The 21,525-nt window shown below is 34.1% G+C and overlaps 1 protein-coding gene across 2 annotated transcripts; it reads right to left on the reverse strand.

Moving 5' to 3' along the window:
• Positions 1 to 111: 111 nt before the first annotated feature.
• On the reverse strand, positions 112 to 21,409 carry Ncc69 (sodium chloride cotransporter 69). Of its 2 annotated transcripts, none has more exons than XM_083043119.1 (18): positions 20,854 to 21,409; positions 13,628 to 14,109; positions 5,522 to 5,681; positions 5,351 to 5,446; positions 4,551 to 4,742; positions 4,250 to 4,426; positions 3,990 to 4,129; positions 3,426 to 3,725; positions 2,984 to 3,209; positions 2,783 to 2,904; positions 2,548 to 2,683; positions 2,224 to 2,435; positions 1,884 to 2,125; positions 1,626 to 1,774; positions 1,221 to 1,545; positions 990 to 1,144; positions 801 to 909; positions 112 to 724 (listed from the first exon to the last, which is right to left on the reverse strand). In XM_083043119.1, exons 2-18 carry the CDS (start codon positions 13,895 to 13,897, stop codon positions 589 to 591), a joined length of 3,147 nt encoding a protein of 1,048 aa, XP_082899245.1. In that variant the 5' UTR covers positions 13,898 to 14,109; positions 20,854 to 21,409; the 3' UTR covers positions 112 to 588. The 2 variants fall into 2 exon arrangements, with proteins under 2 accessions (XP_082899245.1, XP_082899244.1); XM_083043118.1 differs by having other exon boundaries at positions 20,838 to 21,409.
• Between the last annotated feature and the right edge of the window lie 116 nt (positions 21,410 to 21,525).

Below are 21,525 nucleotides of genomic sequence, written 5' to 3' on the forward strand. Positions count from 1 at the left end.
ATATAAAATTTGACAAAAATTATTTGAATTTCTTGAATATATAGATTATAATAAATTTTTTAAAATTATTAATAAATTACCAATTATAAAAATGTTTCCCTTCGTGACTTTTTAAATATATTCCCAAATTTAAAAAATTTTATAAAGATATGGCGCAGAAAGGTTGTACGAACAATTAAATAATGCTACAGATTATATTTGTCACTTTTTATCATCATTTACTTTATGAAGCATAATTCATTTTTTTACAATAAGAATTCGTCGAGTTTTTTTGGGAGGGATAGAAAAATATCCTAGTCATTTAAAAAGACGCACGACATAAATATCTTTGAGATTACTTATAATAGGCACATATTCTTCAATAGTAGTTCACCCGCATTTTACTCATAATAATGATAAAAGCAATGATAAAATAAAGCATATATTTGTCATTAGCGTTATATATGTGTATCACTTTCTATTTCTGCACTAATCAAATCAATTTTCTCTGCATATACAGATGATGAAAGTCTTTTTTTTCGCTTATAATACTGTGGTTGTCACTAGCTGCGATAATCGTATTTTTGCATGTAAATCTTTCGCCAATCATTATGAGTAAAACGTTAAAACTGACGTGTGGTTACCCCGCACTAGTAAGAACGGTGGCATATCGCGCGTAAGCGTCTCTAGCCACGCCATGTAAAGAGGCGCTGACACAGCACCTTTCCTAGGCATTGGAAGTGTCCTACACAAATTTAGCGAAAACATTAATTAAAACCTATCCGCAAGTATATAACAAAGTATGCGAAGTAAATACTCACATAACGACTAAGTTAGCTTCCATAGAATTTTCAAATAATAATTCACGCAAACGGAGATGTCTGTTGGTTTTTTCTTTCATCGCCATAAGTTCCGAATCTTTAATGACATCTGAAGCGAAAAGATTGTGGTTAGTATATTTATAGAGTTCTGTTATTTATAGAGTAAATTCATAAAAAACGACACAGTACCGTCGTCCGAATTTTTCGAATCCGTTGATTCCTGGAAGCCAGCTATTAACGAATCGAAGAATGTCTTTGTACTGGTTTGTGCTGGTTTCGAAATATCCGGTATGACCTTCAGCGCGGAATAGTCTATCCGAAATTTCGATAAAAGACTCGCCATGCTGCGAAAAAAAATGAATGTTAATTATCGAAAAGACAATTATTTTCCGCTAAAATTATCGCTAAAAAAAAGCTTACCTTCTTTGCTCATATTCCAATTCAGAGTTTTTATTGGCGAGCGCGAACACCCTTAATTTGCTATTAGACCAATTACGCCTTGCGCTAATAATGTAGGGCAAGAGAAGCGTCAAGCCGCCGTCATCGTATAGCCACCACACATCGATAGTACCTTTCTTATGTTTTCGTTGAAACTTTGTTACTACATTAAGTATATTCGTGATTGGCGCTATATTTGATCGATTTTCGCGCTGCTCTTCGGTGGATGGATTGGGATACTCGTTAATCATTTTCGAACGTCTCGGCGCGGGACTGCCAGGAATCGATATATCAGATACACTACTAGCTGCAATAATTATCATTGAATCATTTTTTAGAGAAAAAATAAAATAAAAATGATTATTAAAAATATGTAATTTTAAAAACCTTGGCTAAGCTGCGAGAAACTTTGATTGCCTGGTATCGATGTAGGCGCGAGTTTCTTTTGATCCTCGGCATCTTCGACGACCGCGCTGCAATCCAAACCTTCCTGAAGCCGAAGAAGCGCTACTGCTATATGCATATCCAAAGCTTTGCTGTGAGACACACAAAGAAAATACAACGTGATATATACTTTGTCCTATTAATGGGTGAAGGATTAATGAATAAAAAAGATGTAATGTACACAAAAATACAATGACTTACTGCATAACATTGAAGTACATATTCAGATTTTTTTGAGGACAGGTGGCCCAGTCTTGTTTATAACCCATTAACAGAATATTAGGCCTCATTTTTCCGAGCCCGGCGGCTTGTAGAAGAGAAGTAGCACCATCTTGGAAGCTCGCGCCGTCCACTAAGGAGTAAAACGCCTTAATTTTGTTAGCTCTAAGCCAGGAAGAACAATTCTGCAACATGCTATTGCGCGTCTTGTACGATATGGGTGTCTGAAACACACGAACATGGGATGTGTTATGATTGATACGCATTCTATCGTGTATAATTTAATCATGAATAATTTAAATAGAAACCAACGAATAGATACCTCGATAATATGTCCACAAATAAATAAACTCTGATGCTTGGCGATATGATGAGCGAAGTCGACGAGCGAGGATCTCGTGTTAGGTGCACCGGTGAGAACCAAGAGTTGCGGTCTATAATTTTTCACGTGCTCCTCCACTCGGTCCAATTGTTGCACAGCGGTCAATGCGTTGTTGTAAGTCTGGGCTTGTGTAGTTGAGCCCCAATTTACATCTATAATGTATTTTCGTTGAGAAAAACGTGCGTCGCAAAATAAAACGCGTTACATAATTTTTTTCCGCTTTTAGCTAACGCTTAAATAAAAATAAATTTCTAGTGGAATTACCAGGCTTTCTGTATGAGACCATTAAATATAGAGCTAAAACTACGCATAACGTTATTAGAGCCGTCCACCATGAGATCAGGAACATCACAGAAACGCAAAGAATAGCGCCAGCAAGACTAAGCCACATGTTGTAATACTAAAAAAATAACGATTTTTATCAGATAGAGATAACACAAAAAGATATAACAATAAAAATAAAATAATACCGCGAGTGTACATTTTTATGTTATTATACCTTGAAAGTTGGCCGCCATCCGATCGGCTTAGCAAGAGAAGCGTGAAAGGTACTGAAATTAATGAGAGTATAGGCAGCCAAAAAGAAATTTGAGATGAGCGGTGCGATCGCATTTAATTCACCTGAAAAGAAATCGATTTACACGTATTTTTGAAAGAAACAAATCTCTTGGTTAAATTATAGAATTTTTTTATCACTTACCGATCAAGATAAAAGCGACAGCAATGACAAAAGTGAGTAAATAACCGCGAATCGGCTCTTTGTCTTTGTCACCACTAAACCACGCAATTCCCGGATATAGCTTGTCGAGACAAAGCGCTTGGAATACTTTCGGCGCTGAGACTAGCGATGCTAAGGCACTTGAAATTGTAGCCGCGAAGCAACCGGCATAGATGATAGGACCGAAAACGGAAACCAGTTGAATCACCTATAAAATACAATGTCATTCGGTTATTCCAATTTTTACATTCGATTTTATTTTTCAATAATTTATAATTGCTATTCATTATGTTATAAGTTTTTAAATATCAATAATTATCAATTCAATTAGCTATTTTAGCAAATAGTTTTAATATTTTGATCTAATTAAAATTTTCGGGAATTAATTTTATTCGAATTGCATTAATAATTATTATTGAAATACCTCGAAACTATTATGACTGCCGTATTTGCATCCTCCGGTGCAGTTAAAAGCCGTTCGATATATACTCCAAGTGCGATTGGCATTCTCGATGATAGCTGTATTATTTTCGATCGCGGTGCTATTGTTTGCGCCAAGCACTGACAGCGCCGAAAAAGAATTGTACGTCGTCCATAAATCATTAACGTCGCCAGATGCATCTCGTATAACGGTAGCCCCGACCATGATCGCCATCATCAAGTATGACAACGACGTCAGCAGAATCGCTAATAGAGTGCCTTTCGGTATCGCTGATTGCGGATCCTGTTGAATTCAATTGAAGATAAAATTTCAAAATATAGAGCGCGAAAGTTTCGCGTCACAAGATTCTCGCTGATTTTTGCGATTAATCGCGATAAAGAAACACGGAGTTTCTTTATCGCTCATTTATTTAATGAAAAAATAACTTGCATAATATCCTTGAACGATATCCTTGATGCAGATTGATGAATAATCAAATAGACGATAATCGCATCGACAATTGAATATTTAAATATTTCTCGTATATAAACAAAAGGATTAAGTCACCTTCAAGTCACCGGATATATTCGCACCTGCCAGGATACCTGTTGCCGCTGGGAAGAAAATGGCTAAGACTGAAAAGAAATTATGTTCCACGCCTTCGCTGCATCTATAGTTTGGATAAAAATTCTCCTTGAACAGCTCGCCTGCAAATCACAAATATCAAATATTTTCATAATTCCATACTTATAATAATTATGATAATGAGGTGTATATAAAAATATCAAGAGAATGTATGTTATAAGGAATATTAACGGGACCATTACCGTTGTATCCGATGTACCCTTTAGCCCTCTCCTGTTCGCTCTTTGGACCGATGAAGGTGCCGATCATGAAATCGCCGATAGCGAAGAGGAGGATTATTAGCAAGAATATTTGTGCTTTCGCTTCCCATTCCAGGCCGATTATTACGATTATTAGAAGCACAACTATTGTTATGCAACCTGAAAATGTAACACGAATGTTGTTTGTATCGCGTTCGATATAATTTTAGAGCGTGAACTAAAAAACATTATCATAATTAAATTCTAAATCTCTCCATCAAACTTTTAAAGCGTGCTTACAAACCTATGATCCTGATATCTGTGATTGCACAATCGACTATACAAACGCCCAAGGAACGAAGACACTCCACCAAACTCTCACAAAATCCGACTATATACATGGAACAGGCGACAGCATTCGCCAAGGAAAATATGAGACCTATGGAGCCCCCGAACTCGGGTCCTAATGATCTGGAAATCATGTAATACGTTCCACCTGAAAAGAAACAACGAAAGGGGATGTGCAAGCTTCGATCGATCATGCTATAATTGCCGTATCGACACAATAATTCATTCAAACAATTTACATATGCAAACAATTATGAAAGTATTAATTAGCCCGGAATATATTACATTATCGATCGCATAAAGAAATTGATAAGAAATTGATGAAGGAGAACGATCATCGGTTTTAATCATCTTTCATTCTTCTTGCATGTTGGAGAACTTATACTCAAGAATCTGATTTTGTTGGAACTGATATAAGCATGAGCCAAATAAAATGTAATAGAAATATAACATAATTCAATAAGACATTTTTCTTCATATCAGTTTTTTCGCACTTCGTAATTATATGAAATAAAATATATAATTTTCTTCATCTTATTGAATGATAAAAAAGATATCGTAATAATTAAACTGATTTATTTATTGATTGAATTAGGTGTCTCAATCCAGAATTAAATATATATAATTCTTAAAATATAAATTTCTCGTTAATTTTTCGGGTCATACATATACTCAAATTATAAAAACAGCACCTTATTTTTTTTTTTTTTTATTTTCGGTATCCTTGATATTTATATTGTACAATATATTGCATACCTCCTTTAATGAGACCGTTCGTGCTGATTGCTGACATGGACAAGGCTGTGATCGTCGTGACTACTGTCGTCGTGAGAATCAATAAAATACTTTGACCTGGAATGACATCAATGACGTTAAAATCTCAAGAATTTAATTAATCGAAGAATGATTCAACAATGGGGTACTCACCTACTCCGGTTTGCGCCACGACCCAGGAGAGTCGCAGGAAGAGCATTACCCCCCAGATGTTGAGGAGACATCGCATAAGCACTCCTTGAATCCATCCAAATTTCACTCTGGCCGTCATGGATTTCATTTGTGGAACAGCTAACGTGTGCGATCCTGGGCCCTGCAAAATAAATTTATTTATAGATGGAGAAAAAAAGATCCCTTTCGTACAAATAATATGATTACAATATGATTACTAACATCAGTAAAAAAGACACAGAGAACAAGATGCTAAAAAAATATGAGAATAACAATCTGTCAAATTATAATAAAGAAAAAATAAACATTAAAATGCAAAAAAATTTGATGTAGACAATAAAATAATGAAGAGACATAAGAAAGAAATCTACGCGATCGGAGAATTCGTTCGTCAATAAGCATATCCAATTCAGAGGTTTGAATTTAATACATATCATAGAGAGTATACAATGCAATTCGTAATAAAAAATTAAAATTGTTTGAAAAAGCTGACTGGAATATGCAATTTTATGCGATTTATATATCTGTACGAATTCTCTGTAAGAAAATTATATATGTATATAAAATTAATTCATGAATTTCATGAATAAAACTAATATGGCTCTGTAACATACATATACATATATCATTCTTCATTCAATATCAGTCAATTTCACTTAAATATATTTCAATTTTCATATTTAAATCTCAATTACATTTTATTTAATGATCTCTCTCTCTCTCTCTTAATTTTATTTTCATATAATTATCATTTAAAGAAAATTGCATTTACTGCATTCTGGCGCCGTATTTGCAATTAGTTACATTCTCTTGTATTCTCTCCACTGCATCGTTAGCAGTTTACAGAATGTCACACATGTGCACACATGTTTGTGAGAACGTGTAACTATGCAAGATTTTAACTTAAGGAAAAAACAAAAAGAGAGAAGGAAAGATATTGACAAAGTCTCTTCAGGAAGTCTTGAGTCGAGACTTTCTCGAAATGCCGCAATCGAGAATCGACTGTTCTTTCATGCAAATCACGTAATAATTCCGGACGCGGTTTGCTCATAATTACGCGAGAAATTATGCTCTACCATCGGGATGTCTTCATCAACCTGATGGGTAATTGATGTACAGAGAGACTTCAAGGTCGGCGCTTTGAACGATTCGAAATGATTTCTCGCAGATGATGAGACAGCGATGTTTAAATCTCATCAAATGCGTCGCGCGTGTTTACGCGATCTCGCTAATCGCCAGATTAATATGATAATATCGTAGATTGAGATTTAGAGACGACATTGAAGGTGACTCTGGAGGTCTCTAAAGGAAGGGTCGCCACTTGGCCAATAAAGTCTTAACGATTTACGTAACCAAGCCTCGCACCTCTGTAACGATGTCGAGGAATCTTTCGCCAATCACACACATGAGTGACAATTGTTACAATTGTTGATAAAAATAAAAAATAAAACAAATTTGGGAACGTCCTTGTGCGATACAATGTCTGAAAAATATGAATTTTTAAGCCTCTATATGTTTTCTCGAAAAATATTGTCTTTCGATAATATTTGAATAATATTGACGCGATGATTAATGGTTTCCGGGTGGCTTCCTTGAAATATTTACGGAAGTCTTTAAAAGAAATGAATAATCGAATAATTAGATCGAAGCTTTTAAAATATCAAATGTGGAAGTAAATGCGAAGAAAAATTTATACATCAGAAGATGTAAGAGTAATTAATAACGAGAGTTGAATGTTGGATCAATTGCTTTCAATTCGATTTTGATTGGATTGCAAATTCTTCTTGAACGCTTTATAAGTCTCTGTCAAGCGGATGATTATTTAATCCCGTGATTTTCCATTACATATAATATCAAATATTTTGCCTTATGTGTGCCTTATAAATTCCAGTATATATTTGTAAAATTATTCTTGCACATTTTCACAAAAACAATCTCGCGATAATTTGTCTTCTATATATTTGATGCATCAAATCTTATAATTTTTTATTATAATATAATCAATCCTTTCTCTTATCGTGACATCCAAGAGATTATTTATTATAATCATAAAACCAAATAATATACAATCTTTTTTCTTTCAATTAAAAAAAACTTTATAAAAAATTAAAAAGATATATGCTATTCTAAAACAGTAGAACCTGTGTATCTCTCTACATACAATAAGTTATTACATTCCCATTATTATTTTCTCACATAAAATTTCTATTACATTTTTTTACGGAGCTGTACAAGATTAGCTAATCATTTTCAAGAGTTTCGTAAAGATTTCGATCGAGAGCTCTGTAAAGAATATATTGGAAAAAATCTCTTTCATTCGCGTTACGTGCGAATCAAATTTTACACACTTACATATGTACAAACGTGCATATTGCACACAAGGAGCGTAAGTGGGTTATGGCAGTGTGTGGTATATAGGAAAGAACAAAGACCTTCTATATAAATAAATCTCCTTTCACGTGTTCTCTCGTGCGTGTTCGTACATATTCTACTATTCTACTACATATTCTATCACTACACACGAGCAAAGGCGAATAATACACGTGTAACATGCTTATCCTTCAGGGACTCGTGATTTATTCGGGGCACGCGTTTTACTGACCCCATTGATACCGCCATATCGTGCAATTGAATCGGTCGTTCGCAAAATCATGTGGGTCGTAGAGAATTAATTTAAAAGAAAAATCTACTAGGAATATATTTTTTATCGACGCGCCCGCTAACGTAATTCTTATATATTTATATTCTTATTTTAATTCTATATTTGCAGCTACAGTATTTCTTGCGTGTATAACAAATGCTCAAAATAAGAATGTACTATAATTATTTTTTCTACATAATTTTGTGTGATGACACATGTGCATTTTTTCTATTTTTTAAAATTTTTCTATTGAAAAAAGAAGTGATTTTTCTGCACGCTTTTACGAAGATGTAAGGACGATGATGAAAAAGATTGGAAACGAGAATTTTATCTCCATGTCCTTCGTACGATTGATTCGATTCGGATCAATCGATCGTGATCACGAGGGCGAAACGTAGTCATTGAGATTTTCTGCTGTTTGCTCGTTCGTCAACGCGCAATTCCGGAAACTATTTATAATGACGAGTGTCCCGGGATTTGATTAGATATATCTTTTTTTACGACACGCAAAATCAATATACGTATATCGATATCGTATTAAATAAATTTGATTAAAAATCAATCTCGTGTACAAATAGCAGTGAACAATATTCAAACAAAGACAAAACTATTTGCGTATTTCGTTTTTAATGCGGGATATAATGATCGATATCGATCAAAGCTGGTCAATGGATAAATGAGAGAAATGATAAAAATCATGATTTTTACACTGAAAGCTCTTCATTCGGTTTAATTTACGTCAGATCGTTATCGATCTGACTCATGTTTCTTTACGCAAAATGTGCAAATGATCGCGAATAAACTCTTTTTTTCGAATCTGCTAAATTCATCCCATTGCTTCTGAAAGCAATCAGTACTTGAGATCAATAAAGTCTTAACGTGATTAATTGACTTTTTTATTTATACTGCATAGAGTTTACAATTTAAAAAGAGAGAGAATCGCTAATTAGAGTCAATTAACAGCATCATCGTGACCCAAAAGGCTGCGTCACATGACGATGTCTCATGTAAGAGAAATGTCAATTATCAACAATTTAGTTACAGCTGTAGAACTCGCGACGTGTACTCGTTTGTTTAATTATCGCGATATCTGTCGACGTAACACAGGACGAATGGACCCGAATTTGATCTCCGGAGTGTCGCGTTTCTGGAAGAGAATCTATTTTTCGGTTGGGAATTACGCCGTGTCTTAACAAACGTGTACGAGATGATGGGGGGGGAGATCTTTCTGGGGGCATTTGTCATCACTTCAAACAACAAACTTTAATTGTCCGAACGCACGTGACGGTCTCTTCACTTTGACCTAACAGTTGCCGTGACATGACGGGTCGTGTGATTTCATACGCGTACATACCGTGTAATCCTTCTCTGAAAAATTTCCTCGCATTAACGAAGCATGACTAACGGCGCAACATCTGTTGCATAGATAATTCGACTTTACGCGTCAAACGTGAAACGCTTTCTATATGTTTCTTGCATTATGTTACAAATGTATCATGATATGTACAACTTATCCTTCTTATCTTGTTTACGTTGCAGTATATTCGAAATTGAAATTTCTTCGCTATTTTCTAGTTATGTTAATATATATTTGTATTCGTTATTTTTATCGTTACATAATTTATTGTATATCTTCGAGTATCTTTTAAATATATAATTAAAATATATATTTTTTGTTAAGAAAAAAAAAATGTAGATCTTCCATGGAATTCGAAATATTATGTAATGTCAGTTTTGCATATGCTAATGTGTTCGATGATCGATTTCGTATAACTTATTTACACGAAACGTCTCGTCATGATTTATTCTATACAGAATGCGCGCGCGAATGGTCTATACGTGATGTTTTTTCGAAATTTGTTTAAATACATATTAATTGTTCGTGACCCGGTATGCAATCATGTCATTCCTTCACGTGTAAGCGGCCACCGCCCCGGTTGTACAATTTTATCCCCTTTCTCTTTAGCCACGAGAGAGGAAGTCTCCTTTCATACGAGCTATCTAAATTGTCTTACAATGTGTCACTTAAAATTTCGATACAAAATATCGACAGCAAATAATTCTTTACGTTACCACTCTATTTGAAATCTTTATACCGTGCAATAAACTGTATATTTTGTACGAATAATGCAAAATTGCACTCTTGCAAATAAAGTATTATAATCATTTTACAAGATAAAAATATCTACTTTGAAATTTAAAAATACAATAGTACGTGTAATGTGCAGCCTAATTACCGCTCGTAACAAAATATAAATATTTATAAACGTTGAGCACATCCTCATTATTTTTCGCTAACGTTTGCAAAGAAGAGATTTTAGTTGCTGAGCAAACAAAAAATTGTATTGAGCAAACAAAAATTTTTATTGAACAAATAAAAATTTTTACTGAGCATTGCCGAGTGGAAACGAAATGGAGCATTACCGAAAAATTCGGCGAGACGTTCGTATCTAAAGTATCAAGGACATTTACTTCACGTCTGGATAACACTTTTGGTGACTTCGATCGATTCGCGAGTGAAAAGAAACACGCGCTTTGAAAAGTAATGAATCGAATGAATCATGTGTGCGCATTATTTGATTTATGATACTTGAAAATATGCAGTTCGCATATGGTCCCAGTCATAGACATTTAGAAGGAACCAACTCATTTAGAATAAAGACGATTTGTAGAAAAGTTTACATAATTAATATCAAGAAATATTAATATGTCAATCATTAATAAAAATCACAAATTTTAATAAGTCATAAATACTATGAAAAGAATATAAAGTAATGACTGACAAAAAAAAATTTTATACGTATTAATATCAAAATATTGTATATAGATTTATTTGAATTTTGTTATCATTGTGCAACACTGCAATTAGTGCAACATCGGTGCATCTGTGTCATATCTGTACCTGGTATTACAGAAATACAAACTACGTGTACTTGAAATTAGTCATTGTAAATATTTAACGTCACATTGCACCAGTGTTACGCCGTTTGATAACGGTACCACGTTATGTCGTAAAGTTGTGTCGTCGTGAACGAATTGTCACGTAAAGCAATAAAGATTCCCAGTGGTACCGTATTTACGCACGGCATCGCGCTTTCGGCTATCTTGTGAACGAAGAGATAGACATGTAAACCGAAAAGTTTTCCGACACCCATGTTATGAATGAGGTCGACATCACCGCGAGACGAAATGATGTAAATCCTTGGCGCCAAGCTTGCGTTCAACCGCGGGTTAATTGCACAATTAATGATCTCTGTAATCGCGCAATAATTTACAAGTCGTTCGCGCGAGCAGTAATTAATACCGCATGCCGCGATTATGCTGGAAAAAGAAGAGGAGACACGTACATGCTATCGTTTTTTTTTACACGTTCTATGCGCTACGATAAATTAAAACAAAACATGTGTTTATAGCGGTTTATGAAATAAATATATATATTTTCTGATATAATTTTAATCACAATCATAAATAAAGAAATAAAATTTTATTTTACTTTGAGAAGTTATTCGAGCAATTAATAAATCGAAAAAATAAAAATATATATGTTTATTTTATATTTAATCTTCATTTCTTTTGAGTTCGAACAATTCTACAGTAAGGCTCCGGATTAAATTTTCTGAAAAGAATTCACATGTAAAGAATTGTGTGAAAAAAAGTTCATTGTTGCTACTGATATTGCTACGCTTTTCTGAATCATATTTTTAGCGCACATGTGTAATCCAGAAACTTTCGGGGCATGTACTAGATTACAGCCCGCACATATACGGGTCCGGTTAATTTTAGATACTAATTCTACCAAAGAGAAAGATAGAGAGAAAAAAAGAACGAGACCGCAGACAGATAACGAATGAAAAATTCGAAAAGCGGGTGAATGTCAGCATATGTATACAATGTGTCTGCCATGCAAGAATACGTGTCATGTAGTATCATCAAGGGTACATCCGGTGTGCATTGATAAATTCATATTTATCTGATACCCCTATATATGTACATTTGCTTTTTACAATACGTTTTTCCACACTTACAATTTTCTTCAGGGACCTGGACCGAACCGGAACCAAAACCGATAACCATATCATAACCGTTTTTTAGTAGAACCGAAACCGTAAACCGTATTTAAATTCTATTAAATTTATAACATCAGAAATGGTTCTGGTTATGGAACCGGATCATTAAATTATTTCACGGTTCTTTTCGGTATTTTTTTCTATTTTTACGCAAATGACGGAAATGTCATGATAACTGCCTCCTCGACAATTAAAAATACATTATTTTTTAAATGTTCTAAAACGCATATATTATCGCAATAACGCAATAGCTATGAGGATAATATGTTTTCCGTTATTTTTATATTGGATGATTGCAAAAGTTCGTGCCCGATTTGAAGTTATTACCACCATCTATGCAAATCGGGCACGAACTTTTGCAATCATCCAATATATAATATATAGATACATATACAAATATATTTTCATGTATAATATAAAGTAAAGTTTATTTATATGTCATAAAAATTAATAATAATTTTTTAAAGTAATATAATTTAGAAATTAATTTAATTAGAAAAACGAAAAGTAAAAATTTTAAAAACCGGAACCGTAACTGAAAAAATCGTAATTTAAACAATTTCGGTTTCGTTTACTTATCAAAAAACCGAAACTGGAACCGGAACAGTTATTAAATATTTTATTAAACCATAACCGAAACCTAATTTTGTTTCGGTCCGGATCCCTGGTTTTCTTATATATATTATCTATTTCTTGTTTCGTAATCGCGAATGATTCTTTCGAGAAATTCATTATGCAATTCGACACCCACATCTCTATTGACATGGCAAATTTTATTTTTCGTGCTATTAATATAAAAAAAATATCGATTTTGTACGAATTAATAAACGAACAAGATGTGTCCGCAGATTTTCCTCACGATGTGTTATTCTTTATCATTATAGAGTTTGAGCTTATCACTTCATTATAATGTAATGAAATATTAACATTTGGTGTATGTATATATAAACTTCGTTATGCTCGGATTATCGTATAAAATGTTTATCAGAGAATTGCGAGACTATATAAATAAAATTCTCCGATATCGTAATCATTTTATGTTATGGCGTCTTGTGTATAAGATTCGCAAATCTTCTTCATACAGATAAAACTGCATAGCTTTTTCCTCAAATTCAGAGATAATTATAAATATAGTTTTAAATTTCCATCACAAATGCAGTATCGCGCAGAAAATCATTCGAATAAAATTGAGAAATTACATTTGTGATTTATGAAATTAATTTAACTAGAAAATATCGTATTAATTTTATCTCAAATTTTATATGATATACCAAAGACTTTCGCCAAGTGGTTCAAACACATGTATATGCTATTAACCATGATGGAAAGCTGTTTAACTCGGGGACGATATTGCCTTCAGAGAAATCATTAAAGCCTTACCTTGTTGAGAAGAGTGGGATTGTGCAACTCGTCCAACGAAGGCCTGTGAGCCGCCTGGATGCTCATGATGTTCCTGTAATTGTCTAGTCTGGGCAAGGCCTCCCTGGTCATGTGCCTAAGGGATTTCTTGGTTTCTTGCTCGCCAAGGAGACTGGCCCGACCTTCGAGACTGTCGACCCGGTTCACGTGGAATCTGGTTCTCCTCACAGGATTTAGCTCCATCGATTCCGAGTCGGTGTCGCCACCGTTTATCCCATTTTCGTGTGCCATATTTCTGTTAATTTCTTCTTCTTCTCTCTCCCGTGCTCTTGTACTTCTTCCTTTCCTCTTGCTGTGGTTTAAAAAACACTGCAATTCGACGAGTCGAATGATCGCGCGTACAATGGCCGATCAAACAGCAATCTAATTTCTCTCTGCGGTTTCCTCTTCGGGAATTTATTGATTCGTCAAGGCGATTGCCCGATAACGCCGGTTGCGGTCACCTGTCGACAATCGTTATTCCAATGTTACATTTAATTTTTTTTTTTTTTTTTTTTTTTTTTTTTTTTTTTAGAAAAGTCTAAACATTTTTTAACATCCAAAATAATTTTTTAAACTATTTAAAATACATTTTATTTTATTATAAAAATATATCGTATACAGCTCTTTTTAGCATTTTAATTGAAGCATTTTTATGTTACATACAAGATATTCTAAATTATTATTTTTATATATTCTTATCATTTATATATATTATATATCAAACTATATTTTTTATATATTTTAAATATTAATTAAATATTGTTTCATTATATTTGAAAATATTCTAGCTATTAATTATAAAATAACATGTTGCGAATAAGCAATGCTCATATAGCATTTGTTGCAAATTAATATTTATATACTTATAATATTCGATCAAATTTGCTTCCATACGTGATTGCGATTTCAATTAAAAATAGAACATTAAGCTGCATCTGCTAAAGATTAGAGCAGGTAGTTTATTCGATTTGATGCGATGCTTGATTAAACTTAATCAAATATGCTTTGTGAACTGGCGGAATATTTATGTCTTTATTATTTATATTATATCGATTTATAATTGCGATTGAAATATCTCGACATGGAAAATAATGAAAGCGTGTAGATTTCAACGCGATAATGAACGACTGAGATATTTCTGACAAGAGACTAAATTGCCGATTTTAGCCAGACATGGTCCCGATCATATATACGATAAAATTATTTATATAAAATATAGAATCAGTGGAATGTATCACGAAAATCAATTGAGAAATCACAACTAATATAACATTTCTTTAACAATATACATCATTAATATAAATTAATTTATTATTAATGAAAATTGATATTTGCATTATCCTGAGACTAATCTCGGAGAATTCAAGGTGAAAAGTCATAAAACGGAGACCTCTTCATTGACCTTGTCCACTTCATGATAATTAAGTAATAAATACGTGTGGGTGTGTCAATTATAAAATTACTCTCGCCACTTAACATCGTAAAATCTACACAATTATCTCCAGTCCCTGGTGGGTTAATGTACGAGTTTATCTAATTGCCGAAGAAACCGCGCCTTTTGACACATTATTTTCCGTATCTGTGACACGTTACTTTGTATTTCCGCGTGGAAATACATGTGTGACAGCGATTCCCGGCCCCGACAGTCGGACTTTTATCGAATCATTGTTTCTGAAGTATGTTTACAAAATCAATAATTTGTCGTCCTTATTACGGCAAAAGGATCTACGGTCTATGCACTTTTTGCGTAAACACACGAAGCATAATTCTGAACGATATAAGTTACTTTGAACGAAACCTAATAGATCTTCTTGCAGATATAATTATGATGGAATAAAAATATATATAATATTAAATACACAATTATATGTAATTAAAAGTATGTTTCTGCATTTATAGAACTTCATAAATTAGAAAGCGGTATTAGAATTAACATTTCCATGTTTAAGTTAAATTTGATAAATAAGTATTAATATTATTATTAATACTTAATAACTAAATACATATTTAATTATTAGATTCGTGAAGCATTTACATCATTAATCATGTCAGTTATATTATATTATATTATTCATTTTTTTGACTATTTAGTACTTATATTATCTTTATATAAAAAAATATGTATTATATTCTCAAGTTCTTATCATTCGCTATAAATTTCACCGAAAATTTTCACGAAATCGATTGAAGATACGATGTAATACAGACGATGATATAGAGTACATGTGTCAATCAGCGGCTGTGTCTAATTAATTCGACAAACTGCCTGTGTGACATCTCATTTGAATTACATATATTCACATATATTTCACAAAAAAACTGACGCGATGTCAATGTAATCTCTTTCATCATGATAATCGCACGATTATTCGCGTCGCGCTAGCCGTGAATGCTGATATGTTAATTAACAGCTAAGCAAACAGTACGATCTCTTATATACGCGAGATCGAAGTGTTTGCCTTTGCCGATGGCGCCTTTTTATTGACGACCGCCGCGTTGAACAAGCGGATGCGGAATATTGCCGGGAAGGCTTTTTTAAGACCATCGCGGCGCCCGCAAGACGCAGACGAGATAAATCGTTGACAGTTAGGCAATTTATTCGACGTATTGCATCGGAGTAATTGCGATGCACCGATGCGTGCAAAGATGGAAGATTTCTATCGGGGCGAAAAAAACGCGAACCTAGAATTTATATCCAATTTATATCTATTATCTCATCAATACGAAAAATATTAAAATTTCATGACTGAAAATATTTACATTTATTTCATGATTGAAAATATCTGCAAACTCCATAGTACAGCGATATCTATTAAAAGAACTTGTTTTCTCTATTAGAGAATTTCTAAAAAATAAATTCTTCGTTTGGAAAATCATCTCTAATCTTTTTATGATATCGAGTATATATATCTTAAAATAGAATTCGCAATTAATTTATTTTAGTTTCTATGACACAGGCCTAAAATAAACATAATGAACAAATTGACGATTTTGTAACAAATTTCAGTGTCAGATAATCATGCGAAAATGAATTATCAAATTAAAAAAAAATTCTCTCGGAAAACGACTTGACGAAATTATTATATGAGCGTATTCTCATGATGGCGAACGATCAACGATAAAATATATTAATCGCCGTCTTAATATCCGAATATATTATGAATCGCATCCGCGATTTTCAAATAGCTTCATTGTCTTAGAATTGGTAATGCGCGAAGAATATCTAATGTCCTCAGATTTCTGAGTAATAAATTCATCAGGGAGATGTTCAGCGTAATATAGGCTTCAGTGCAAAATTATAGGTAATTTGGTAATGGTATCCTGTGAAAGATCACATATTATGTCGTTAATTTTTAAAAGAGAATTAATTAACTAATAAGATAAAATTATATTGCCTCTGATATTATTTCATTAATTTAAGTTTTATACTATACTTTTTTAATCGAAAAATATTTAGTAATATACGTTGATGATCGATTTCTATCCAGTAGATGTGCGAAGGGTTTAAATGCACGAATCCGCTGAAGAGTAGTTTAAACCGGTTTACATTCGGATTCAAATTCATACTTAATTGATGGGAATGTTTATTAAACCGTTTGGAATCACACACGCTCTCATTCTGAATTGGCCATCGCACCCGATTCGAATTTGAATAAACCAGTTTGAAGAGAGCTCAAACTGGTAGCCAACGCGTATTATTCAATGTTAAATCACAAAATATATCCGCTTCTCCGAAATAACCGGAATTTTAAGTCAATATTATCAGAGCCTAAATCGTAAAAAGCAATTCTCAGAAAAAGGTTTGAAAAATTTTATAAAATAAAGCGTATCGACTTGCAATCTACAATTATTCGATAATTTTATCTCAATCACATTAGTATAGTTTAAACAATTTATACGAATTCCTAGTACATCTTGAAACTGTTATATTCTATACATCTCTTTCTTAAGAAAGATATGATAACGAACACTATTCTATTCTTAGCCGTGATATGCAAATAAAGCAATCATTTGTGCAATTAAAATTATAAACTTTCGTGCGAATGCGACCTTTTGATAACAGCTACTGGTGCTCTCGTAGATGCATGCCTGCATCATCTGCATTCTTTTATTACGGAAGTACTTATTACGATCAGCGAAGCGTTGCGAGCATCATCCGCAAGGCTTGGCTATCGCCAAAATCTGGAGAGACATTTTTATTGACCAATTTATTTCTAACTGCCTATTATATGGCCTGCCATAAAATACGTTCGACAATATTTATTCAATATCGCAAGATAATCCATTAATGCTGAAACACGAGACGCAGAATACTTTGACTTTTGATACTAGAAATTATTTACATCGTAAAATGTAAGACACTTTATGCTGCGAGTTTGCAAAATAATTTGAAAAAATTAAAATAATGTAATTTTAAATCTAGAGTATAAAAATTACTTTTATTGTTATAATTTAATATATGATTGAGTCGCTAAATCGAGCATGTGCGAAATCGAAAATCAACATGCGGTTCTAGTATTAAAGGGGGATTTAACCGGTGATGTGTAATCGGCTTCGGAGATTCGAAAGACTCGGAGGAAATGTCAAGATTATTTTTTGAAAGAAAAGAGAGAAAGAAAGAGAAAGAAAAAAGTATATGAACGTTCAGGGAACTCGTCGGAATCATCCGTTCTATTCGCGGCCATCGCTGCTACCGCTTTTTGCGCTTCCTTCCTCTGCATCATTTCCTGCGAAGTAAGGATCGCTTTTCTGAACCATTTGATCGCGAAATTTATATTAATAGCGATGGCTCTGAACGCCGATCGAATCCCTGTCGTGAAATATCCATATATGAAATATACGTGTGTTTAAAATATTTTGGAAGAATTCTAACAAATAAAAAATCTCCTTCCATTCATAATCGAAATTAACTATACGTAAATATTTCTATTAAAAAATTGTAAATGAAAAATTTATCTTCTCTTTGATTCTTCTCTCTTAAATGTATCCTAACATAAGTAAAAAAAAGGCTGTGACGAATTCTATGTTAAAATCATGACTAATCGATTAGTATAACAATGCGTCGTATATTTTCATAAAAAAATATAATGAAGGAAATTTACGCCGAACATGAATACGCGGAAGGTGTTAATAAAATATCGTAAAGAAATATAACTTTGCTAGAGGTAGGTATAACTCAGAGAAGCCGTATTTGTTAGTTTTAAACGCGTTGTTCCGAGGATATAGGCATATGTATATGTGTACGAACATGAAAGATGACCTGCCATAAAGATGAAACTGTATAAAGACTCATCGACCCGAGTTTGTCCTTACCATTTTCACCATAGGCAGGTATCTCGGATGTTGCTTCTATACAATAAAAGATCGATTCTATTCCACATCAGGTAGTGATTTTACGACCTTTCTCACACGGCTCTAAATTTTACCGCACAAAAGAAGGCCGAGTATTTTATTTCGAGAAACGATATACAAACTTTCGCTTTTCTCCTCCAGATTTGGCCTCTCGAAGGTCGCATTCGAAGTGATTTTGCTCTTTATATATTACTTTGTTTCTTCAATTTTTATTTTGTTCCCAAGAGAAGACGCGAAGAGTGAAATTTACAAAGTATAGTTTCGCGGAACAGACGGTAGATCTCTTCTCTATAACATCTCTCAAAATAATCTGCGAGAAATCGGAGAGAATATCGTTTCTCGAAATTGCTGAAACTGCTTGAAAAGAGTGAATTAGCATGTCAACTACAGTATCAAGTGTCTCGTTTCATATTATCTCGGAACATCTTACATTCTATATTCTTTTACATCTCTCCTCGATTTATTCTAAATAAAAATTAATGACGAATAAGATGAAATACGCAGTGCAAAAAAAGACTCTCCTCGTCGAGAGACAGGGAAAAATTGACATCTTTCTTAAAATCGTGCCGAATAAAAAATCGAAAGATTAAGCAAGATTTACGAGAAGGGACGAGGAATCACTGTGCTAAATCTCCTCGCGGAATAGATGCAGAAAGTGAGACGAATGAACCTTTAAAAATTGTCGGCGCACTTAGCAACGACCGATCGCGAACGGTGCCGCGGCCTTTATTGCGAATGTGAACATTTCCATGCAGGGCCGGTGCAAGGCTAAATCCATCGCTATTTCTTTTTTTTTTTGCCCCAGACAATGCGGGCAATAATTAAAAAAATTATACGTATCCGAGAGAGAGCGCACTTTTTTTTCAGTCGTTCAAAATTCGATGCAAGATACTTCGCGCCAAGAGAACTCTTAAACACAAAGCATGTCATTTATTAATTATAGCGTCGTTAATTAAATATTAAATAAAAAAAGGATAGGAAAATGTATGTGTGCAGGCGGTGATTTTTTTATCTTTATGAATTCCGGATTCTGACAACAAATAATCCGATAATCCTAGCTGTGGAGCGAATTATCTACATTATATCATACACAGAGAGAATTTTCTCTTAGAATTTACCCTGAAAATCATGGTAATCGTGGGACAATATGGTATGGAAAGAATTTTAACAATATATTTGATTAATTTTACTATACTTTTAGTAAAATTAATCAAACATATTTTATATTTTATTGTGATAGATATTAATCAGAGAAATTCTCATAAAATTCTTTCTATACCATATTGTCCCACGGTTACCATCCCACAATTTTTAGGGTAAATTCAAACAGAAAATTCTCTCTGTGTATAATATAATGTAGATAATTCGCTCCACAGCTAGGATTATCAAATTATTTGTTGTCAGAATCCGGAATTTATAAAGATAAAAAATCTGTTTATTAAAAAAAAAATTTTTTGTTTAAAGTTTTTTTTTACAAATATAGAATGGAGAGCTACGAGAAGCTCTCTCTCGTCGTGTGTGAAAGACCTCGTAGATGTTTTTGAACCCGACCCTGCTTCCGCGCGTTCTCTCGCACGCGACCGGCTCGTTTGGTCGCAGACAGCAGACAGCCCGGCGAAGAAGTCGGGGGGACCGCATTCTCGGAGCCGCGTGTCCTACGCTAAACGCGGAGACTGTCGTTCCCGTCGTCTGCGAGCTCGCGACCCTTAACGTTAATCGAGCGTAAAATTCGCGAAGAAATGAAACGAAGAATGAAAAAGAAAAAAAAAAAAAGCTCTGTCGCTCTGTTTGAAAATAAAATTCAAAGGTCGAACATTTTCGGGGGAGAAAAACTCACGCTTTTGACCGTTCACCTCTTCGTTCGTTGAACTCGCGAGGGCGCAGGATATCCAAACGAGATTAATGTCTTGATTTTTCCATAACCTCTCGCACCAAGAATAGATCTGTCTCTCGCTGATGCCGCTGCTGTGTTGTTGTCCCGCTTTGTGCTTTATCCGGGCAACGAGCTTTTCGAAAGGGCCATCATCGCGCCGAAACGACGAATTGACAGATCCTTTTTTTCGCGATAATCCTCTCTCCTATCCTCTAGCCAACGATAGACAATAGACACGTGCGCGTCGAGTATATCTGTATGTCAAACGGCGCGAGCACGTGTCGTACACTAGACTGCGGGATGAAACGACACGTTTCGGAGCGACACGTCCAAACCACACGAAATCGCGATTTCTACTGACGGACCGTTGCACGTTGCACCACAAATCCCCTTTACGCGTCTCGCTCTCGCGTGTGGCGCGCGTGGACCGGCAAACCGGCATACGCACACCAACGCAACGCAGTATTGTGTCATGTGCACGTCGCACCCTCTGCACACACAATTTTGCACTCGCGTGCAAAAAGCTCCCTTCCTTTCCTTTTTTTTTTAATTCGAAAATAGCGCGCTATATATACAATCTGTATAGATATAATAAGTAATAAATAAATAAATTTATATCATTAATACATTCACAATGACATTTGTGTGATGC

Source organism: Prenolepis imparis, unplaced genomic scaffold (genome assembly GCF_030444845.1).
Source record: "Prenolepis imparis isolate NDT839.2.m4 unplaced genomic scaffold, iyPreImpa1.0 SCAF_7, whole genome shotgun sequence".
NCBI classification, from domain to species: Eukaryota; Metazoa; Arthropoda; class Insecta; order Hymenoptera; family Formicidae; genus Prenolepis; species Prenolepis imparis.

What these genes read in the sequence shown, in the direction of transcription:
- Ncc69 (XM_083043119.1), bottom strand. Translation starts at nt 13,897, where the DNA reads ATGGCACACGAAAATGGGATAAACGGTGGCGACACCGACTCGGAATCG. An exon ending in CGTGGCGCAAACCGGAGTAG is followed by an intron (nt 5,447 to 5,521) that starts GTGAGTACCCCA and finishes ATGTCATTCCAG; the next exon opens with GTCAAAGTATTTTATTGATT. An exon ending in CACAGATATCAGGATCATAG is followed by an intron (nt 4,427 to 4,550) that starts GTTTGTAAGCAC and finishes TTACATTTTCAG; the next exon opens with GTTGCATAACAATAGTTGTG.